At 43.5% G+C, this 24,082-nt stretch overlaps 2 protein-coding genes and 2 long non-coding RNA genes across 6 annotated transcripts in view; 1 reads left to right on the top strand and 3 right to left on the bottom strand.

Annotated features, from left to right (window-relative positions):
• The first annotated feature begins 47 nt into the window (after positions 1 to 47).
• The window catches only part of LOC132709502 (uncharacterized), a 56,317-nt gene continuing 32,282 nt past the window's right edge, over positions 48 to 24,082 (top strand). Inside the window, exons 1-2 of one of the 3 annotated variants that reach the window (XR_015729377.1) lie at positions 48 to 146; positions 614 to 778. This is a non-coding gene — a long non-coding RNA (uncharacterized LOC132709502). Of the gene's footprint in view, positions 779 to 24,082 lie in introns of all 3 variants that reach the window. The other 2 variants (XR_015729376.1, XR_015729378.1) reach the window with 2 other exon arrangements.
• On the bottom strand, positions 9,435 to 11,526 carry LOC148112454 (small serum protein 4-like). Its single transcript, XM_087875848.1, has 4 exons — positions 11,427 to 11,526; positions 10,776 to 10,869; positions 10,289 to 10,418; positions 9,435 to 9,639 (listed from the first exon to the last, which is right to left on the bottom strand). Exons 1-4 carry the CDS (start codon positions 11,427 to 11,429, stop codon positions 9,435 to 9,437), a joined length of 432 nt encoding a protein of 143 aa, XP_087731974.1. The 5' UTR covers positions 11,430 to 11,526.
• On the bottom strand, positions 15,413 to 19,866 carry LOC148112453 (small serum protein 3-like). Its single transcript, XM_087875847.1, has 6 exons — positions 19,859 to 19,866; positions 16,664 to 16,751; positions 16,230 to 16,323; positions 16,102 to 16,127; positions 15,780 to 15,897; positions 15,413 to 15,426 (listed from the first exon to the last, which is right to left on the bottom strand). The coding sequence occupies exons 1-6, from the start codon at positions 19,864 to 19,866 to the stop codon at positions 15,413 to 15,415; spliced, it is 348 nt and encodes a 115-aa protein (XP_087731973.1).
• On the bottom strand, positions 20,018 to 22,042 carry LOC148112452 (uncharacterized). The gene is made up of 4 exons (XR_015729380.1): positions 21,908 to 22,042; positions 21,255 to 21,348; positions 20,768 to 20,897; positions 20,018 to 20,118 (listed from the first exon to the last, which is right to left on the bottom strand). It is a non-coding gene; the product is annotated as an uncharacterized LOC148112452 (long non-coding RNA).

Here is a 24,082-nt window from a genome sequence, read left to right as displayed (position 1 = left end):
GATGCAAAGAGAATTCTCAGAGTAGAATCTGATGATGAAACGTGATGTCACTGCGGAAGGCAAGGAGCGCATCAGTGATGGCTATCGAGCTAAGCCTGGGAGGAAGGAAGACATTCAGTCCTTCTCCTGACCACTCACCTTCCCTGGTAGCCCATCGTCACTTTCAAGGATGTGGGAAATAGCTTTCATTCGGCCAGTAGATGACTTCTTTATGCCTTCAGCTATCCTGAGGGACTTAGGGGGTTGACTCCTCAGACCCAAACTCCTTGATGGTTTGGTGATTGTGATGCTGCCCTACATTTCAGGACCATCACAGGAAAATATGGGTTTGTTTCAAAGGGCCATCCCTATGTGCTACAGATCTTTGGATGTTGGCAATATCCAAAGCCTTGCTAGATGACCTTCCATCCACCTGGGCCCAAGAGAGGGACGTTGTGTGGCTTTTAGACTTGTGATCTGACTTTCCAGGTGCTATCAGCACAATTGAATTGTACAGGAAGTGAAGGTTTCTTATGACACCCTCCCTTTATTTTTCTTGCAAAGACTTCTATAATTTGAACAAATGAATGAACCAAGATCTAGTCAACAGATAAACTGTTGTTCCAATCTCCAGATGAATTTTTAGGTTGTTCCATCTGCATAAATATGGGCTGAAGAATGTTGCTGTGTCATCTTCCAGCATTTCCATGACATTGAAAAAGTTATCATTCAAGGCTAATGAAAGACAAGAAAGAGACTAAGATGCTTATGTGGAAGATTTATTCAGCTGCATTTACAGGTAAGAGATTTGAATGGTGCGGTGGCCTAGAGGTGGAGCTCTCAGCTCACAATCAGGAGGCTGTGAGTTCGATCCTAGGTAGAGGCAGATATTTCTCTCTCTGGGCCCAATGAGAATATATCTGCTGCAAAAAAACTCCACATTGGCAACAGGAAGAGCATCCGGCCAGTAAATACTCAGCTCCATTTAGTTGCCCAGACTCTACTCCGCAAGGGATTATGGGGTCGTTAAAAGAGGATTTACAGGTAATAGATTTACTCAGATTCCTCTGTGTGAGCAGATCAGGATCCACGTTTAGCAGAGTGTAGGTCCTCTAAGCAGGCATTTTAAAGATTCTGGACCACTACTGCTTCTTAAAGCAAACAAATAGAAAAAGAAGAATTTGGGGTCAGTCCTTGGCACTGAGAAATCTCAAGTCTGAGAAACCCAGAAAGTTGATCTTCAATTCCCCCGTGAAAAAAGAAGAATGAGCTTCTCTTGGAGACCTGCAACCACACCGAGCTGGATGGACATGTTTTTCCACTCCCTTCTCCAGCCAACAATCCTGGATCTCCGCCTAATACTCTTTGCTCAACATTGGAAAGATAAACAAGGGGCTGATTTTCTCAATGGCCTCGAATTTGAAAATCATTAGCCAGAGAGGACCAGGTCCTCTCCTTACCCATTGCGTGGTCACGAACCCGGACTGTCAGATTTCCAGCTTACAAGCTCAGCGCCTTTACCCACTGAATTACCCTGGCCTCCCTTCTGCATCCTACAGTTCAGGTGTCATCAATCTGCGGCTCCAGAGCCACATGTGGCTCTTTGGGCCCTCTGCTGTGGCTCCCTCCCACCACTGGCTGCCCCCCACCCTTGCCCTCCCCTCCCAGTCACTCCCTCACCTGGCCTGAAAAGGTAAGGGCGATGATGGGGGACTGAGAAGTGACCAGGGCAGAGAAAGAGAGATACAGAGAGAGGGGAAGAGAGAGAGACATAGAGCAGTGATGGCTAATCTTTTTGCCATCATGTGCCAGGAAGGGGCGGGGGGCGGGGAAGGTTCGTGCGTGCGCGTGCCCACACCCATAATTCTACGTGCCCCGCGCATGCGCACGCGACCCCCCTCCCCCTGGCTCCTGGCATGCGATAGCCTAGTGGGCTTGTTTTTCTTTCTCATCTGGCTCCATATCCTCTCTATGCATCTGGGGAGTTGGAAAACGGGCTGTTTCGGGCCTCCGAGGGGGTGGGGAAGGCTGTTTTCGCCCTCCCCAGATGCATAGAGAGGATCTGGAGGATCTGGAATGAGAAAGAAAAACGGGCCTTCCACACCCTCCCCCAGGCCCTCCGGATGCAGGAAACAGCCTGTTTCTCTACTTCTGGTGGACCCAGAAGGCCCGAAAATCAGTTGGCCGGTGCACACATGCGCACTGGAGCTGAGCTGGCGTGCCAGGCAACATGGCTCCGCATGCCACCTGTGGCATCCATGCCATAGGTTCACCATCACGGACATAGAGAGATACAGAGGGAGAGGGGGGGAGGGAGGGAGAGAAAAATGTCAAAAGGGTTTTGTGGTTCCCGGTGTTTTTTAACAACTAATTCTCTGCCCTAATGACTAGCTGGGTAGGCGTGACTGGTGGCATTGTGTGACGTCGTGAGACGTCGAGTTGGCCACGCCCACCAGATTTTGTGGCTCCCGGTGTTTTCTTTTCTGTGGGAAACGGGTCCAAATGGCTCTTTGAGTGTTTTAAGGTTGCAAGCCACTGCTATAGTTTTTTTAACAAGCAACTTGGATTACAACTGTGAGGCATTAGGTTGATTTCCTGTGCTTTTACTTCCAACGCAAGAGAACTTTACCTGTAAAATAATGCTTGGAGACTGAATTCGCTATAACTTTTTATTCCGAGAGGATAGAAACAAAGATAGCAACGATTCTAACCATATAATCCAGCCTTTCAAATTTGCTACCATCGCTTGTTTTAACAGCTATGGAGTGTTGCGGTGGCGTAGAGGTGGAACTCTCACCTCACAATCATTACATAAATTCCAACAATACAATTAAAAATATTCCAATTGTTACAATTCCCTTAATTTTAAGTAAGAATATTCCAACTATTACCATCTCATTTGTAAAACTTATTCATATTTCTAAAACTTATTTCAATTCATTCATACATCCATATAGTATTCCATTATTTTATATTACTTAATTAATATCACAATCTCACCTTATTTCTAACATTCATTACATCTATAAATCTGACTTCAATTCATATTTCAATTCTAAATGTACATAACATGTTCCTCTTTCATTTCTTTCTCCCTTTCTTCATTTCTATTTCTTTATTTTTCTTTCCCCTTCTTTTCTTTTGTGCTTTAATGTCATGAAGTTTCCTATTTTGCCCTGTGTTTTCTATTATTTTCCATCTCTTTTTCCTTTTTCTTATTTTTCGACTGTTAATCCCAGTGTAATCATTTACCTTATGATTCTTGATGAATATATCTTGTCTTTTTATCTACACTGAGAGCATATGCACCAAAGACAAATTTCTTGTGTGTCCAATCACATTTGGCCAACAAAGAATTCTATTCTATTCTATTCTATTCTATTCTATTCTATTCTATTCTATTCTATTCTATTCTTCCGTTCCGTTCCGTTCCGTTCCGTTCTGTTCTATTCTATTCTATTCTAAAAAGAACAGACAAGAGAAAAGATTAAGATGTTTAGGTAAAATGTTTATTCGAGTACAGCATTGGAGGGGATGAGAATCAACACTACGATCTAGCCTACATTTTCATGTTTACGTAGTTCTGGATTTACCACTATTTTGCATCCTTCACCATTTTCAATAGATATTTATTCTGATGTCTTTCCCGGATTGGAATAATTCCCAATTTTGTAATATCTAAATGGAGGATAATCCGACATTTGCCATCAAGTCGCAGGGCTCCATTATCACATGATTCTGGATTTTCCCCTTTCTTGCATCTTTCAAGTATTACGATACCACGGTCCCTTTGAAGGGAAAAAAGAAGGAAAGGTGAAGAAGAAGAAGATGAAAAGATTAGGGCCACTCAAAATTGACTTGAATTGGCAAAAACCTTTCAGACCATCAGCCACATTAGAATTTGCAGAGAAGTATTGAACTTCCTGGAGAAAGGAAGTTCAGTAGTTCAAGTCCACCCAACGCTTTGCTTGATTCTAAAAACCCAGTTTTTGGAAATGCACCTTTGCATGGAGAAATCTCAGGGTTCAGGCACCCAGAAATTCATTTTGGCTGCCTCCTGTTGACTGCAATAAGGATAATGACCTTAACCAACCACAAAGAATGTGAGCACTTCCTCATTAGCAGTTGGCTCAAACTCCTCCCAGATAATCAAGCTTGGCTCAACGAGGCTCCTACTGAAAAAAAGCTGAGTGATTTTATCTGACAGCTGGAATATTTCTAATTGTGACGCTTCCTTCTAACCCAGAGGAGACCTGGTCAACCAAAATAGGGGCACGGTCGGCTACCTGAAAATTTCCCAATGTAACATCAAAGCTCACCCATAACTTTTTCCTACCTCTCACAACATTGCATTCCAGCTGGACTGCACTCACAAACGAAGCAATGGGCTGTACTCCAGCTGGACCTAATGGGATGGGTTTTCCCATCATATCGATCAACGCAGGTGTTTGGCTTCACCCCTTTACCTAAGAAAAAAGAATCCAGTTGAGCCTGCAGTCATACCCAACTCATCAAACTCAACCAAGAATCCCCCTAGAGCTGCAGGCAACTTCCAGAAATCTACTATTGGACAAATGTGACAAGGAGATAAATTCTCTGCTTTTGCTGCATACGATTATCATTTACCTCTTAGATTTGTGAGGACTCCTGGTGACCAAACAACTTCTGCATTGGTACAGAAGGTGTTTTTCTGACCCAGTTAGGAGACCTTGGATAGAAACCTGGATTGTAGAATCTAAGGCAGAGACGTTTCAGCTGGCATTGCTAGACCTTCGCAGGCAGTATAATGAGGGTTTATTCAGATGAATGAGGAGAATCCTTACCATCTTTAAGTAGTGGTCTCAGGGGATCCGAAAAGCACTTAAATTGACATGTAGCCAACACGAAACAGAAGATGCTCAGACAGATGAAGACTCTCTGAGAATGGAAGAAAAGGAGGAAAAAGTGACTCACAAGAAGACTCGGTGGTTCTTCCAGAAACTTGCTGTTCAAAATCTTTCCAATGTCCTCTTCAGTATTATGATGATGTTCATGAACTTTGGGAAAAGCCCTCTAGATGAAGTTTACAATCTTGTGAAAGTGTGCGTTGAGATCTCTGTTGCGCAACAAGGTCAACCTAGAACATCTTCCTCCCCTCTCTGGGCCAGCTGCACCCAAATCAGGATACCCGAGTATCTCAGCCTTTTGTTTATTTATTAGTTTGATTTATATGCCGCCCTTCTTCGGAGACTCAGGGCAGCTTACAATGTGTTAAGCAATAGCCTTCATACTTTTGTATATACCTGCTTAGTAGGGCTTTCGGCCCCTCCTAAGCAGTGTTCTTTTTTATACAAAGTCAGCTTATTGCCCCCACAATCCAGGTCCTCATTTTACCTACCTCGGAAGGATGGAAGGCTGAGTCAACCTTGAGCCTGGTGAGATTTGAACTTGCAATAATTGCAAGCAGCTGGCAACTAAGTGCTACTTTAATAGCACTTAGTCCACTGCGTCACCAGGCTCTTAGTTCATTCTCCTAAGTAGTTTGCAAAGTTATTCTTGTCCTATCTCTCTTTTCTAATGAAACATCTGGTTGCATTTGGTCTTCCCTTCTTACTCTATTTTACCTTTATCTTATCTAAATCACGTACACAGATTGATCCCCTTATGATTCTCCCCACAGCCATAACCGTGTGGGGTGATGCAGCTGTGAGAAAGGGACTGTCCCAAAGGGGTCACCTCATTCCTTCAGCTGTTCTCTTCTTACATCTAACCCAGTTAGAGGTCTTCCTGCAAATAAACCAGTTTGCTTACCATCTTGGCTTTGGGGAAGCCCCAGGAAACTCTTGGGAGGGAAGAAGGACAAGGAGTAGCACCTCTCTCTCTGAGGTCGGCAAGGAATCTGCTCCTCCAATTTTTGCAAAAAAACAAGACCGCCCCTTGCGCATGTGTAAAAAAAAAGTCTCTGGTTTAAAGTTGTTCCACAATAGCCATTGCCAGAAGGAAAATTGTTCCTTTACAAATAGCAGCTATTTGCTTTATGGATGATGTGAAGAGGAAGTATTCATCAGCTTCAGAACGACATGTTAAGAAAAAATGAAACAATGGCCAAATCAAATCTCCCAACAGAATGGGAGAAGGTCAAACAGACAGGGGTGCAGCCAGTTCCCATCCTCCCACAAGATGCCCCCTAAAAGTTTTGAGGATTGGCTCCACTACTCTCATAAATGGGACTTACACTATTTCCCAAGGATTTCAAAGCCAGAATCAGGCTTATTAGACCATTAAAAATGTTACCTGAATCTTCCACTTATATGGCTTTCCTTGCATGCTCTGTTACAACCTTCAACAAGGCATTTGACAAAGTAGACCACAACCTCTACAAGATGGATCTACAATTGTCTAACCAACCATACTCAATGTATAGTCCTCAATGGAACATCATCTACATATTTACGAGATCACCTTCTGCCACCGATGGCCTCCCACCGACCAACACGCTCCCACAGACAGGGACTCCTCAGGGAGCCGTCAGTCAAACAATGTTGACTGGCGACCCCCAGGGGGGGCACCCGCCCTCTGGAATGAACTGCCCCCAGGGATACCTATGATTCCCGACCTATGTACCTTTCGTCGGGCCCTTAAGCCCTTACTATTCCAACAGGCTGAGCTAGCTAGATAGGAATTTTAGGGGTGTTTTAATTGGAATTTTAAATTTGGGCCAAACTATTTAATACATTTTAAAATGTTTTTAAATTTTGTATTATATGTTGTTTTTACTTTGGCTGTACACTGCCCTGAGTCCCTTGGGAGAAGGGCGGTATAAAAATTGAAATAATAATAATAATAATAATAATAATAATAATAATAATAATAATAATAATAATAATAATAATATAGGGAAGTATGCAGTGGGGTAGCCCAAGGTCTGTCTTAGGCCCAGTATTTTACTACTGGTTCTGTGGATGCGGCTTGCTTTGTGGTAATGGCTTGATGGTCATGTGACTGGGTGGGCATGGCCTGGTGGGCATGTGACTGGGTGGGCATTGCCAACTCAGTGGTGGGGGGGCCTAGAGCCATTCGCAGGTTTACGTGTAGGCAGGAGGAGGCAGATCAGGGCTTCTCAGTTGGGGCGCAAGCACGCACCATGTGGGAAGGCAGATTAGGCAGGAAACTTAGAGCATAGATTGTGCACATACACAAACGAGGACCCACACACAGTGAGGAGTGAAGAGGTGGGACAGGGTGAATGAGCGGCGACTGGGCATGTGGGTCAAGTGAGCGGCAACTGGCCGGGTGGGGCCAGCCAGAGGTCGCTACCAATTTCATGACCCAGAAAAATTTTCCCTACCAGTTCGACCAAACTGATGCAAGCTGTCTGAATCCCACCTCTGACTGTGAAGTGCTATATAAGTCTAAGTGCTACTGCTCTTTGACTGTCTTGTCTGGCCATTTTGCTTAGTTTCCTGCCCAATTTTCTGGAGGGTTTCTTTCAGCAATAATTCTGTATTTTACATCAATTGTCAATAGTTTTCAAACTTCACGCCCTTTCCGTATCCTATCGTTTACCTAAAGCAACCTTGGATTGCAAATCCCCTACGTTCAATGCATCCTTGATTATTTAGTTGATTTCCTCTACTTTGCTGAAAACAAAAGAGAAATTTAACTGTAAAGTAAATCTTGGAGACCTTCTCTTTAACTTTTATAACATTAGGATTGATAATCCCTTTATCCCAATACGGAATGGCTCGTTGTCTTTCAGGCTTATCCTCTCTGAAATGTTCCGAGCTGAATGTTCCTGGTTTTGTTTCTTTAGGAGATTAGATTTGCGAGGGACACAGGCATCTAAAATAGCATGACGGATTCTCCCTCTATTTCAGTGGTGGGTTTCCAATTTTTTTTACTACTGGTTCTGTGAGCGTGGCTTGATTTACTACCAAATGGAGATATGCTGTGTCTGTTTCCGGTCCAGGGAGTATAAAAGCAAAGCAAATAGTATTTATTCATTTATATTATGCATTTATTTATTTCACACCTCTGCTTTTCACAAGTAACTCATGGCGGCAGATATATCTAATACTCCTTCCTCCTCCTCTTTTTCCCTACAACAATGGCCGCGTGAGGTAAATTGGTTGAGGGCCAATGACTGGCCCAAAGTCATCTAGCTGGCTTTCACGACTAAGGCAGGATTAGAACTCATTGTCTCCTGGCGATTAGTCCAAGTTCAACTCACTGGTTTTTATGCTTAAAACAGGACTGGAACAATTGATTAGTGATCAGAAGTTGTGGGTGCTCCATCACTGGAAGTTTTAAAGAAGGGATTGGATAAACGTTTGTCTGAAGGGGTGTCGGGTTTCCTGCCTAAGCAGGAAGAGGTTAGACTAGAAGACCTCCAAGGTCCCTTCCAACTTTGTTTTTCTAAATAAATAAATATTCCAAACCAAGGTGGCCTCTACCAAAAGAAAATAAAACCCCCAAAATGAAGCCAAAGTAATCCCATCATCTGGAGGTGGTGAAGTTGATGAAGAGCCTAGTAGAGGAACTCTTAAAAAGTGAAAGGTCCACCTTCCCCCCACATCATAAATCATATTATCCAACAGTGTTGCTGGCCGGTTGATTTGTTACTCCGCTCCTCCTCTCCTAGCCACCTGTTGGAATGACCTTGGTTCCCACAGGAAGCTTTTTGTTTTGACGGCAAAACCCAGCTATCTATTCCCCGATGCTCCCTGTCCCCCCTTCTGCCTTGTGGCAACCGTGAAGCCACCAAGATAGCCTCAGCCAGGATCACTTCAGGGTTGATACTGTGGTTACCTTTTTCTCATTCTCTTAGATATAGGGGTTGGAGGTCCATGTGGGCCAATCAGCAGCTATCAAACTTTTTGTGACCAAGTTCCTGCAATTACCGGTATTACCCGGCATACATCTGGGACCTTCTCCGAATTTTGCTTCACTGGAGTTCTTTAATCCCAATTCTTAATCTTCTAAATTCCCCACTGCATCTCCAATTCAAGCCAACTGACATAGTCCAGAATGGCGAGAGTGAAGACGGGAAAGTGTGAAGGAACGTTAAATTCCTGGCTGAGACTGAAATCTTTCTTCACGTTCAGCCTGCTTAGCAACAGAGGATGGAATTCAAAGTGACAAACTGAGAGTGAATTCTCACGTCCAACGCTTTTCAATTCCTTCTTGATCTTGATGGGATTTTCACCCAGCAATATTAATGCTCAAGCAGTGTTTATTTGATACAAAACACCAAAGGGACACAGGCAGCAAATTCCAGTCCTGCCTGCCTGATATCATTTATTTAACATGGTCCTTGTTGAATCAAAAGAAAAGACAAGAGAAAAGATTAAGATGCTTAGGTAAGACATTTATTCCAGTTCTCCATGGAGGGGATGAGAATCAACACTACGATCTAGCCTACATTTTCATGTTTACGTAGTTCTGGATTTACCACTATTTTGCATCCTTCACCATTTTCAATGCGGCTGGGTTTTTGAAAGGAATGTGGGAAACTTATTCAGATTTCTTTCCAGGACTGATAAATCTTCCAATATTTTAATATATAAATCATCTATAGGGATGATAAGCTGACATTTGTCATCAAGTCCAATGGCTGCATCTTTACATGATTCTGGATTTTCCCCTTCCTTGCATCTTTCAACTAGTACGATACCACGTTCTCTTTGAAGGGAAAAAAGAAGGGAGGGTGAAGAAGAGGAAGAAGAAAAGATTAGTGCCGCTCAAAGTTGACTTGAAGACTTTTATGATCATCAGCCACATTAGAACTTGCAGAGAACTACTGAACTGGAGAATGGAAGTTCAGTAGTTCAAGTCCACCCAACACTTTGCTTGATTCTAAAAACCCAGTTCTTGGAAATGCACCTTTGCATGGAGAAATCTCAGGGTTCAGGCACCCTGAAATTCATTTTGGGTGCCTCCTGTTGACTGCAATAAGGATAATGACCTTAACCAACCGAGAGGGACATGGGTGCCAAAACCTGTTGGCCAAGATCAAAACCACCAAGAACGTGTCCACTTCCTCATAAGCAGTTGGCTCAAACTCCTCCCAGATAATAAAGCTCAGCTCAATGAGGCTCCCACTGAAAAAAACTGAGTGATTTTTATCTGACAGCTGGAATATTTCTCATTGTGATGCTTCTTTTTTACCCAGAAGAGACCTGGTTACCCAAAATAGAAGACTTGTGTGAAGGTTTTTTTTACCTATATGTATCCAGGAATATGTGCTATATTAGTAAACCCTTTTGATTTAACATAGGAGAAAACATGCACAATTTAATACATCCAAAGCTCACCCATAACTTTTTCCTACCTCTCACAACATCTCATGCCATCTCGACTGCACTCACAAATGAAGCAATCGGCTGTACTCCAGCTGGACCCAATGGGATGGGTTTTCCCATCATATCGATCAACGCAGGTGTTTGGCTTCACCCCTTTACCTAAGAAAAAAGAATCCAGTTGAGCCTGCAGTCATACCCAACTCATCAAACTGAACCAAGAATCCCCCTAGAGCTGCAGGCAACTTCCAGAAATCTACTATTGGACAAATGTGACAAGGAGATAAATTCTCTGCTTTTGCTGCATACGATCAAATTTTACCTCTTAGATTTGTGAGGACTCCTGGTGACCAAACAACTTCTGCATTGGTACAGAAGGTGTTTTTCTGACCCAGTTAAGAGAGCTTGGATAGAAACCTGGATTGGAGAATCTAAAGCAGAGACATTTCAGCTGGCATTGCTAGACCTTCGCAGGCAGTACAATGAGGGTTTATTCAGATGAATAAGGGGAATCCTTACCATCTTTAAGTCGTGGTCTCAGATGATCCGAAAAACACTCTTCTTGACATGTAGCCAACATGAAAGAGAAGATGCTCAGACAGATGAAGACTCTCTGAGAATGGAAGAAAAGGAGGAAAAAGTGACTCACAAGAAGACTCGGTGGTTCTTCCAGAAACTGGCTGTTCAAAATCTTTCCAATGTCCTCTTCAGTTTTATGATGATGTTCATGAACTTTGGGAAAAGCCCTCCAAATGAAGTTTACAATCTTGGGAAAGTGTGCATTGAGATCTCTGTTGCACAACAAGGTCAACCTGGAACATCTTCCTCCCCTCTCTGGCCCAGCTGCACCCAGATCAGGATACCTGAGTATCTCAGCCTTTTGTTCATCCTCCTAAGTAGTTTGCAAATAGTTATTCTTGTCCTGTCTCTTTTTTCTAAAGAAACATCTGGTTGCATTTGGTCTTCCCTTCTTACTCTATTTTACCTTTATCTTATCTAAATCATGTACACATTGATCCCCTTATGATTCTTCCCACGGCCATAACCATGTGGAGTGATTCACCTGTGAGAAAGGGACTGTCCCAAAGGGGTCACCTCATTCCTTCAGCCGTTCTCTTCTTACATCTAACCCAGTTAGAGTTCTTCCTGCAAATAAACCATTTTGCTTACCATCTTGGCTTTGGGGAATCCCCAGGAAACTCTTGAGAGGGAAGAAGGACAAGGAGTAGCACCTCTCTCTCTGAGGTCGGCAAGGAATCTGCTCCTCCAATTTTTGCAAAAAAAAACAAGACCGCCCCTTGCGCATGTGTAAAAAAAAGTCTATGGTTTAAAGTTGTGCCACAATAGCCATTGCCAGAAGGAAAATTGTTCCTTTACAAATAGCAGCTATTTGTTTTATGGATGATGTGAAGAGGAAGTATTCATCAGCTTCAGAACGACATGTTAAGAAAAAATGAAACAATGGACAAATCAAGTCTCCCAACAGAATGGGAGAAGGTTAAACAGACAGGGGTGCAGCCAGTTCCCATCCTCCCACAAGGTGCCCCCTACTCGTTTTGAGGATTGGCTCCACTACTCTCATAAATGGGACTTACACTATTTCCCAAGGATTTCAAAGCCAGAATCAGGTTTATTAGACCATTAAGAATGTTACCTGAATCTTCCACTTATATGGCTTTCCTTGCATGCTTTTCGCCTGTCTGTTACAACCTTCAGTAAGGCATTTGACAAAGTAGACCACAACCTCTACAAGATGGATTTACAATTGTCTGACCAACCATACTCAATGTAGAGTCTTCAATGGAACATGGTCTACATACAGGGAAGTATGCAGCGGGGTAGCTCGAGGTCTGTCTTAGACCCAGTATTTTACTACTGGTTCTGTGGATGCGGCTTGCTTTGTGGTAATGGCTTGGTGGTCATTGACTGGGTGGGCGTTGCCAACTCAATGGTGGGGGGGACCTAGATCCACTCACGGGCTTACATGTAGGCAGGAGGAGGCGATCAGGGCCCCTCAGTTGGGGCGCAAGCATGTAACATGTGGGAAGGCAGATTAGGCAGGAAACTTAGAGCATAGATTGTGCACATACACAAACGAGGACCCACACACAGTGAGGAGTGAAGAGGTGGGACAGGGTGAATGAGCGGCGACTGGGCATGTGGGTCAAGCGAGCGGCAACTGGCCGGGTGGGGCCAGCCAGAGGTCTCTACCAATTTCATGACCCAGAAAAATTTTCCCTACCAGTTCGACCAAACTGGTGCAAGCTGTCTGAATCCCACCTCTGACTGTGAAGTGCTATATAAGTCTAAGTGCTACTGCTCTTTGACTGTCTTGTCTGGCCATTTTGCTTCGTTTCCTGCCCAATTTTCTGGAGGGTTTCTTTCAGTAATAATTCTGTATTTTACATCAATTGTCAATAGTTTTCAAACTTCACGCCCTTTCCGTATCCTATCGTTTACCTAAAGCAACCTTGGATTGCAAATCCGCTACGTTCAATGCATCCTTGATTATTTAGTTGATTTCCTCTACTTTGCTGAAAACAAAAGAGAAATTTAACTGTAAAGTAAATCTTGGAGACCTTCTCTTTAACTTTTATAACATTAGGATTGATCATCCCTTTATCCCAATACGGAATGGCTCGTTGCCTCTGAAGGCCGGTCTTTCAGGCTTATCCTCTCTGAAATGTTCCGAGCTGAATGTTCCTGGTTTTGTTTCTTTAGGAGATTAGATTTGCGAGGGACACAGGCATCTAAAATAGCATGACGGATTCTCCCTCTATTTCAGTGGTGGGTTTCCAATTTTTTTTACTACCGGTTCTGTGAGCGTGGCTTGATTTACTACCAAATGGAGATATGCTGTGTCTGTTTCCAGTCCAGGGAGTATAAAAGCAAAGCAAATAGTATTTATTCATTTATATTATGCATTTATTTATTTCACACCTCTGCTTTTTACAAATAACTCATGGCGGCAGATATATCTAATACTCCTTCCTCTTCCCCTTTTTCCCTACAACAATGGCCGTGTGAGGTAAATTGGTTGAGGGCAAGACTGGCCCAAAGTCATCTAGCTGGCTTTCACGACTAAGGCAGGATTAGAACTCACTGCCTCCTGGTGATTGGTCCAAGTCCAACTCACTGGTTTTTATGCTTAAGACAGGACTGGAACAATTGATTAGTGATCAGAAGTTGTGGGGGCTCCATCACTGTAAGTTTTTGAGAAGGGATTGGATACCCACTTGTCTGAAGTGGTGTAGGGTTTCCTGCCTAAGCAGGAAGGGGTTAGACTGGTCCCTTCCAACATTGTTTTTCTAAATAAATAAATATTCCAAACCAAGGTGGCATCTACCAAAAGAAAATAAAACCCCCAAAATGAAGCCTAAGTAATCCCATCATCTGGAGGGGGTGAAGTTAGCGAAGAGCCTAGCAGAGGAACTCTTAAAAAGTGAAAGGTCCGCCTTCCCCCCACATCATAAATCATATTATCCAACAGTGTTGCTGGCCGGTTGATTTGTTACTCCGCTCCTCCTCTCCCAGCCACCTCTTGGAATGACCTTGGTTCCCACAGGAAGCTTTTTGTTTTGATGGCAAAACCCAGCTATCTATTCCCCGACGCTCCCTGTCCCCCCTTCTGCCTTGTGGCAACCGTGAAGCCACCAAGATGTCCTCAGCCAGGATCACTTCAGGGTTGACACTGTGGTTACATTTTTCTCATTCTCTTAGATATAGGGGTTGGAGGTCCATGTGGGCCAATCAGCAGCTATCAAGCTTTTTGTGACCGAGTTCCTTCAGTTACCGGTATTACCCGGCATACATCTGGGACCTTCTCCGAATTTTGCTTCACTGGAGTTCTTTAATCCCAATTCTTAACCTTCTAAATTCCCCACTGCATCTCCAATTCAAGCCAACTGACATAGTCCAGAATGGCAAGAGTGAAGACCAGAAAATGTGAGGGAACGTTAAATTCCTGGCTGAGACTGAAATTCCTTCTTCACATTCAGCCTGCTTAGCAACAGAGGATGGAATTCAAAGTGACAAACTGAGAGTGAATTTTCACGTCCAACGCTTTTCAATTCCTTCTTGATCTTGATGGGATTTTCACCCAGCAATATTAATGCTCAAGCAGTGTTTATTTGATACAAAACACCAAAGGGACACAGGCAGCAAATTCCAGTCCTGCCTGCCTGATATCATTTACTTAACATGGTCCTTGTTGAATCAAAAGAAAAGACAAGAGAAAAGATTAAGATGCTTAGGTAAGACATTTATTCCAGTACTGCATGGAGGGGATGCGAATCAACACTACGATCTAGCCTACATTTTCATGTTTACGTAGTTCTGGATTTACCACTATTTTGCATCCTTCACCATTTTCAATAGATATTTATTCAGATATCTTTCCCCAATTGGCATAATTCTCAATTTTCTAATATCTATACGGATGATAAGCCGACATTGGTCATCACGTTGCAGGGCTCCATTATCACATGATTCTGGATTTTCCCCTTTCTTGCATCTTTCAAATATTACGATAAAACGGTCGCTTTGAAGGGAAAAAAGAAGGGAGGGTGAAGAAGAGGAAGAAGAAAAGATTAGGGCCACTCAAAGTTGACTTGAATTGGCAAAAACCTTTAAGACCATCAGCCACATTAGAATTTGCAGAGAACTACTGAACTTCCTGGAGAAAGGAAGTTCAGTAGTTCAAGTCCACCCAACGCTTTGTTTGATTCTAAAAACCCAGTTCTTGGAAATGCACCTTTGCATGGAGAAATCTCAGGGTTCAGGCACCCAGAAATTCATTTTGGCTGCCTCCTGTTGACTGCAATAAGGATAATGACCTTAACCAACCACAAAGAATGTGAGCACTTCCTCATTAGCAGTTGGCTCAAACTCCTCCCAGATAATCAAGCTCGGCTCAACGAGGCTCCTACTGAAAAAAAGCTGAGTGATTTTATCTGACAGCTGGACTATTGCTCATTGTGATGCTTCCTTCTAACCCAGAGGAGACCTGGTCAACCAAAATAGGGGCACGGTCGGCTACCTGAAAATTTCCCAACGTTACATCAAAAAGTAATTCCAGATAGGGAATTACAGGAGCAAAAAATCAGATTCTGAGCGACTGTATTATATTCTGCCTAGATTGCAGGAATCACCCCACTCTAGTAGCTCTTCCCTGGGGACAATTAGAAATTCAGAGAGGGACACTTCTGGCACTTTTAAGGTCCAGACTAGCTCCGTGCTTGAGCCCTCCTCCCTGCCAGGTTAGGGGCTTCCAAACATATGGGGCCTCATCTGCCCTCAGTCAAACTTACACTTTGTTTACCTCCAACTGCATTCAAGGCATCTCTAATATAGAAGACCTGTGTGAAGGTTTATTTACCTGTATCTATCCAGGAATATGTGCTACATTAGCAAACTCTTTTGACTTAACATAGGAGAAAACATGCACGAATTAATTCATCCAAAGCTCTCCCATAATTTTTCCCTACCTCTCACAACATCTCATTCCAGCTCGACTGCACTCACAAACGAAGCAATCGGCAGTCCTCCAGCTGGACCCAATGGGATGGGTTTTCCCATCATATCGATCAACGCAGGTGTTTGGCTTCACCCCTTTACCTAAGAAAAAAGAATCCAGTTGAGCCTGCAGTCATACCCAACTCAACAAACTGAACCAAGAATCCCCCTAGAGCTGCAGGCAACTTCCAGAAATCTACTATTGGACAAATGTGACAAGGAGATAAATTCTCTGCTTTTGCTGCATACGATCAAATTTTACTTCTTAGATTTGTGAGGACTCCTGGTGACCAAACAACTTCTGCATTGGTACAGAAGGTGTTTTTCTGACCCAGTTAGGAGACCTTGGATAGAAACCTGGATTGTAGAATCTAAGGCAGAGACGTTTCAGCTGGCATTGCTAGACCTTCGCAGGCAGTACAATGAGGGTTTATTCAGATGAATAAGGAGACTCCTTACCATCTTTAAGCGGTGTACTCAGGGGCTCCGAAAAACACTTTTCTTGACATGTAGCCAACATGAAAGAGAAGATGCTCAGACAGATGAAGACTCTCTGAGAATAGAAAAAAAGGAGGAAAAAATAACTCACCAGAAGACTCTTTTGTTCATCCTCCTAAGTAGTTTGCAAATAGTTATACTTGTCCTATCTCTCTTTTCTAAAGAAATATCTGGTTCCATTTGGTCTTCCCTTCTGACTCTATTTTACCTTTATCTTATCTAAATCACGTACACAGATTGATCCCCTTATGATTCTCCCCACAGCCATAACCGTGTGGGGTGATGCAGCTGTGAGAAAGGGACTGTCCCAAAGGGGTCACCTCATTCCTTCAGCCATTCTCTTCTTACATCTAACCCAGTTAGAGTTCTTCCTGCAAATAAACCAGTTTGCTTACCATCTTGGCTTTGGGGAAGCCCCAGGAAACTCTTGGGAGGGAAAAAGGACAAGGAGTAGCACCTCTCTCTCTGAGGTCGGCAAGGAATCTGCTCCTCCAATTTTTGCAAAAAAACAAGACCGCCCCTTGCGCATATGTAAAAAAAAAGTCTATGGTTTAAAATTGTTCCACAATAGCCATTGGCAGAAGGAAAACAGTTCCTTTACAAATAGCAGCTATTTGTTTTGGGGATGATGTGAAGAGGAAGTATTCATCAGCTTCAGAATGACATGTTAAGAAAAAATGAAACAATGGACAAATCAAGTCTCCCAACAGAATGGGAGAAGGTCAAACAAACAGGGGTGCAGCCAGTTCCCACCCTCCCACAAGATGCCCCCTAAAAGTTTTGAGGATTGGCTCCACTACTCTCATAAATGGGACTTACACTATTTCCCAAGGATTTCAAAGCCAGAATCGTACTTAATAGTCCATTAAGAATGTTATCTGAATCTCTCAGGGCGGCTTACAATGCGCTAAGCAATAACCTTCATCCTTTTGTATATTTATACAAAGTCAGCTTATTGCCCCCACAACTGGGTCCTCAATTTACCTAGCTTAGAAAGGATGGAAGGCTGAGTCAACCTTTCCATGGCTTTCCATGCATGCTTTTCGCCTGTTACAACCTTCAGCAAGGCATTTGACAAAGTAGACCACAACCTCTACAAGATGGATCTACAATTGTCTAACCAACCATACTCAATGTATAGTCCTCAATGGAACATGGTCTACATACAGGGAAGTATGCAGCGGGGTAGCTCGAGGTCTGTCTTAGGCCCAGTATTTTACTACTGGTTCTGTGGATGCGGCTTGCTTTGTGGTAATGGCTTGGTGGTCATGTGACTGGGTGGGCATGGCTTGGTGGCCATGTGACTGGGTGGGCGTTGCCAACTCAATGGTGGGGGGGGACCTAGATCCACTCACAGGCTTACATGTAGGCAGGAGGAGGCAGATCAGGGCCTCTCAGTTATATCTAATACTCCTTCCTCCTCCTCTTTTTCCCTACAACAATGGCCGTGTGAGGTAAATTGGTTGAGGGCCAATGACTGACCCAAAGTCATCTAGCTGGCTTTCACGACTAAGGCAGGATTAGAACTCACTGCCTCCTGGCGATTGGTCCAAGTCCAACTCACTGGTTTTTATGCTTAAGACAGAACTAGAACAATTGATTAGTGATCAGAAGTTGTGGGGGCTCCATCACTGGAAGTTTTTAAGAAGAGATTGGATAAACGTTTGTCTGAAGTGGTGTCGGGTTTCCTGCCTAAGCAGGAAGGGGTTAGACTAGAAGACCTCCAAGGTCCCTTCCAACTCTGTTCTTCTAAAGAAATAAGTATTCCTGCTTTCTAGCCCAATGCCTTAACCATCAGCCCAGACTTGTGTCAAATGACTTTTTAATGGGACGTGAGGGAAACCTTGTGAATATGGGGTGGAATCACATTAGCTCAGGGGTGACGTCAAATATTTTAGAAAAGAGTTCTCTGCCTGGTTGCTGGGCAGGCGTGTCCTAGTTGGCCTCCTGCACTATGGGGGGGGAGGCTTTTCGCCTCCCCCAGGCTCCGGAGGCTTTCCTCGAGCTTCCGGGAAGGCAAAAACGGTCTCCCCAGGCTCCAGAGGCCCTCTAGAGGCTGGAAACAGGCCCGTTTCCGGCCTTCCTGAACTTCTGGTTGGCCCATTCTTTGCCCTCCCCGAGCCTCCGGGCATCCAAAACGAGAGGCATGCGGACTCCTGGGAGGGGTGGGGGAGGGTGGGCGGGGCCAGCCAGGAGTGGGATTTGGGGGTTCTCCGAACTGCATAGAATCTAAGGTAGAGTTTCTCCCGAACCTCTGAGAACCCCCAGCAGCCCCCACCTCTGCATTAGCTGCACTCATTTCACTTAGTTTCATTTTATTCATATTTCAATGAAATCAGGGTTCCTTTCTATGCTACCTTGAATATGTTCTTCTCCTGTCCTTGGCAACTGGGGCCGTCGCTGAAAAACCGTGTAGCCCACATTTTCAAAAAGCTTTAGAGAGCCTTCCTGTTTTGGAAGTGTATCTTCAAAAGAGTTTAATCAGGTCAAAAGAGTTGATTCCCCGGATCAGAAACGATATTGCCTACCTTTCTGCTGTGAATACATGAATTACCCAGAAGATCGGTGATTAAGGGAACCACAATCCCATTATCTCGTTAGCTCCAAACCAAGGTGGCCTCTACCAAAAGAAAATAAAACCCCCAAAATGAAGCCAAAGTAATCCCATCATCTGGAGGTGGTGAAGTTGATGAAGAGCCTAGTAGAGGAACTCTTAAAAAGTGAAAGGTCCACCTTCCCCCCACATCATAAATCATATTATCCAACAGTGTTGCTGGCCGGTTGATTTGTTACTCCGCTCCTCCTCTCCCAGCCACCTGTTGGAATGACCTTGGTTCCCACAGGAAGCTTTTTGTTTTGACGGCAAAACCCAGCTATCTATTCCCCGATGCTCCCTGTCCCCCCTTCTGCCTTGTGGCAACCGTGAAACCACCAAGATAGCCTCAGCCAGGATCGCTTCAGGGTTGATACTGTGGTTACCTTTTTCTCATTCTCTTAGATATAGGGGTTGGAGGTCCATGTGGGCCAATCAGCAGCTATCAAACTTTTTGTGACCAAGTTCCTGCAATTACCGGTTTATCCAGCATACATCTGGGACCTTCTCCGAATTTTGCTTCACTGGAGTTCTTTAATCCCAATTCTTAACCTTCTAAATTCCCCACTGCATCTCCAATTCAAGCCAACTGATATAGTCCAGAATGGCGAGAGTGAAGACTGGAAAGTGTGAAGGAACGTTAAATTCCTGGCTGAGACTGAAATCTTTCTTCACGTTCAGCCTGCTTAGCAACAGAGGATGGAGTTGAAGTGACAAACTGAGAGTGAATTTTCACGTCCAACGCTTTTCAATTCCTTCTTGATCTCGATGGGATTTTCACCCAGCAATATTAATGCTCAAGCAGTGTTTATTTGATACAAAACACCAAAGGGACACAGGCAGCAAATTCCAGTCCTGCCTGCCTGATATCATTTATTTAACATGGTCCTTGTTGAATCAAAAGAAAAGACAAGAGAAAAGATTAAGATGCTTAGGTAAGACATTTATTCCAGTTCTCCATGGAGGGGATGAGAATCAACACTACGATCTAGCCTACATTTTCATGTTTACGTAGTTCTGGATTTACCACTATTTTGCATCCTTCACCATTTTCAATGCGGCTGGGTTTTTGAAAGGAATGTGGGAAACTTATTCAGATTTCTTTCCAGGACTGATAAATCTTCCAATATTTTAATATATAAATCATCTATAGGGATGATAAGCTGACATTTGTCATCAAGTCCAATGGCTGCATCTTTACATGATTCTGGATTTTCCCCTTCCTTGCATCTTTCAACTAGTACGATACCACGTTCTCTTTGAAGGGAAAAAAGAAGGGAGGGTGAAGAAGAGGAAGAAGAAAAGATTAGTGCCGCTCAAAGTTGACTTGAAGACTTTTATGATCATCAGCCACATTAGAACTTGCAGAGAACTACTGAACTGGAGAATGGAAGTTCAGTAGTTCAAGTCCACCCAACACTTTGCTTGATTCTAAAAACCCAGTTCTTGGAAATGCACCTTTGCATGGAGAAATCTCAGGGTTCAGGCACCCTGAAATTCATTTTGGGTGCCTCCTGTTGACTGCAATAAGGATAATGACCTTAACCAACCGAGAGGGACATGGGTGCCAAAACCTGTTGGCCAAGATCAAAACCACCAAGAACGTGTCCACTTCCTCATAAGCAGTTGGCTCAAACTCCTCCCAGATAATAAAGCTCAGCTCAATGAGGCTCCCACTGAAAAAAACTGAGTGATTTTTATCTGACAGCTGGAATATTTCTCATTGTGATGCTTCTTTTTTACCCAGAAGAGACCTGGTTACCCAAAATAGAAGACTTGTGTGAAGGTTTTTTTTACCTATATGTATCCAGGAATATGTGCTATATTAGTAAACCCTTTTGATTTAACATAGGAGAAAACATGCACAATTTAATACATCCAAAGCTCACCCATAACTTTTTCCTACCTCTCACAACATCTCATGCCATCTCGACTGCACTCACAAATGAAGCAATCGGCTGTACTCCAGCTGGACCCAATGGGATGGGTTTTCCCATCATATCGATCAAGGCAGGTGTTTGGCTTCACCCCTTTACCTAAGAAAAAAGAATCCAGTTGAGCCTGCAGTCATACCCAACTCATCAAACTCAACCAAGAATCCCTCTAGAGCTGCAGGCAACTTCCATAAATCTACTATTGGACAAATATCACAAGGAGATAAATTCTTTGCTTCTACTGAATACTATCATATTTTACCTCTTAGATTTGTGAGGACTCCTGGTGACCAAACAACTTCTGCATTGGTACAGAAGGTGTTTTTCTGACCCAGTTAAGAGAGCTTGGATAGAAACCTGGATTGGAGAATCTAAAGCAGAGACATTTCAGCTGGCATTGCTAGACCTTCGCAGGCAGGACAATGAGGGTTTATTCAGATGAATAAGGGGAATCCTTACCATCTTTAAGTCGTGGTCTCAGATGATCCGAAAAACACTCTTCTTGACATGTAGCCAACATGAAAGAGAAGATGCTCAGACAGATGAAGACTCTCTGAGAATGGAAGAAAAGGAGGAAAGAATGACTCACAAGAAGACTCGGTGGTTCTTCCAGAAACTGGCTGTTCAAAATCTTTCCAATGTCCTCTTCAGTTTTATGATGATGTTCATGAACTTTGGGAAAAGCCCTCCAAATGAAGTTTACAATCTTGGGAAAGTGTGCATTGAGATCTCTGTTGCACAACAAGGTCAACCTGGAACATCTTCCTCCCCTCTCTGGCCCAGCTGCACCCAGATCAGGATACCTGAGTATCTCAGCCTTTTGTTCATCCTCCTAAGTAGTTTGCAAATAGTTATTCTTGTCCTGTCTCTTTTTTCTAAAGAAACATCTGGTTGCATTTGGTCTTCCCTTCTTACTCTATTTTACCTTTATCTTATCTAAATCATGTACACAGATTGATCCCCTTATGATTCTTCCCACGGCCATAACCGTGTGGGGTGATTCACCTGTGAGAAAGGGACTGTCCCAAAGGGGTCACCTCATTCCTTCAGCCGTTCTCTTCTTACATCTAACCCAGTTAGAGTTCTTTCTGCAAATAAACCATTTTGCTTACCATCTTGGCTTTGGGGAATCCCCAGGAAACTCTTGGGAGGGAAGAAGGACAAGGAGTAGCACCTCTCTCTCTGAGGTCGGCAAGGAATCTGCTCCTCCAATTTTTGCAAAAAAACAAGACCGCCCCTTGCGCATGTGTAAAAAAAAAGTCTCTGGTTTAAAGTTGTTCCACAATAGCCATTGCCAGAAGGAAAATTGTTCCTTTACAAATAGCAGCTATTTGTTTTATGGATGATGTGAAGAGGAAGTATTCATCAGCTTCAGAACGACATGTTAAGAAAAAATGAAACAATGGCCAAATCAAATCTCCCAACAGAATGGGAGAAGGTCAAACAGACAGGGGTGCAGCCAGTTCCCATCCTCCCACAAGATGCCCCCTAAAAGTTTTGAGGATTGGCTCCACTACTCTCATAAATGGGACTTACACTATTTCCCAAGGATTTCAAAGCCAGAATCAGGTTTATTAGACCATTAAGAATGTTACCTGAATCTTCCACTTATATGGCTTTCCTTGCATGCTTTTCGCCTGTCTGTTACAACCTTCAGTAAGGCATTTGACAAAGTAGACCACAACCTCTACAAGATGGATTTACAATTGTCTGACCAACGATACTCCATGTATAGTCCTCAATGGAACATGGTCTACATACAGGGAAGTATGCAGTGGGGTAGCTCGAGGTCTGTCTTAGACCCAGTATTTTACTACTGGTTCTGTGGATGCGGCTTGCTTTGTGGTAATGGCTTAGTGGCCATGTGACTGGGTGGGCGTTGCCAACTCAATGGTGGGGGGGACCTAGATCCACTCACGGGCTTACATGTAGGCAGGAGGAGGCGATCAGGGCCTCTCAGTTGGGGCGCAAGCACGCAACATGTGGGAAGGCAGATTAGGCAGGAAACTTAGAGCATAGATTGTGCACATACACAAACGAGGACCCACACACAGTGAGGAGTGAAGAGGTGGGACAGGGTGAATGAGCGGCGACTGGGCATGTGGGTCAAGCGAGCGGCAACTGGCCGGGTGGGGCCAGCCAGAGGTCGCTACCAGTTTCATGACCCAGAAAAATTTTCCCTACCAGTTCGACCAAACTGATGCAAGCTGTCTGAATCCCACCTCTGACTTTGAAGTGCTATATAAGTCTAAGTGCTACTGCTCTTTGACTGTCTTGTCTGGCCATTTTGCTTAGTTTCCTGCCCAATTTTCTGGAGGGTTTCTTTCAGCAATAATTCTGTATTTTACATCAATTGTCAATAGTTTTCAAACTTCATGCCCTTTCCGTATCCTATCGTTTACCTAAAGCAACCTTGGATTGCAAATCCGCTACGTTCAATGCATCCTTGATTATTTAGTTGATTTCCTCTACTTTGCTGAAAACAAAAGAGAAATTTAACTGTAAAGTAAATCTTGGAGACCTTCTCTTTAACTTTTATAACATTAGGATTGATCATCCCTTTATCCCAATACGGAATGGCTCGTTGTCTCTGAAGGCCGGTCTTTCAGGCTTATCCTCTCTGAAATGTTCTGAGCTGAATGTTCCTGGTTTTGTTTCTTTAGGAGATTAGATTTGCGAGGGACACAGGCATCTAAAATAGCATGACGGATTCTCCCTCTATTTCAGTGGTGGGTTTCCAATTTTTTTACTACTGGTTCTGTGAGCGTGGCTTGATTTACTACCAAATTGAGATATGCTGTGTCTGTTTCCAGTCCAGGGAGTATAAAAGCAAAGCAAATAGTATTTATTCATTTATATTATGCATTTATTTATTTCACACCTCTGCTTTTTACAAGTAACTCATGGCGGCAGATATATCTAATACTCCTTCCTCCTCCTCTTTTTCCCTACAACAATGGCCGCGTGAGGTAAATTGGTTGAGGGCCAATGACTGGCCCAAAGTCATCTAGCTGGCTTTCACGCCTAAGGCAGGATTAGAACTCACTGCCTCCTGGCGATTAGTCCAAGTTCAACTCACTGGTTTTTATGCTTAAGACAGGACTGGAACAATTGATTAGTGATCAGAAGTTGTGGGTGCTCCATCACTGGAAGTTTTAAAGAAGGGATTGGATAAACGTTTGTCTGAAGGGGTGTCGGGTTTCCTGCCTAAGCAGGAAGGGGTTAGACTAGAAGACCTCCAAGGTCCCTTCCAACATTGTTTTTCTAAATAAATAAATATTCCAAAC

This window comes from Pantherophis guttatus, chromosome 9, assembly GCF_059756535.1.
Source record: "Pantherophis guttatus breed Tessera chromosome 9, ASM5975653v1, whole genome shotgun sequence".
In the NCBI taxonomy this organism is placed as follows: Eukaryota; Metazoa; Chordata; class Lepidosauria; order Squamata; family Colubridae; genus Pantherophis; species Pantherophis guttatus.
The sequence above is the reverse complement of the archived record's forward strand: the minus strand, read 5'-3'. Positions and strand labels throughout refer to the sequence as shown.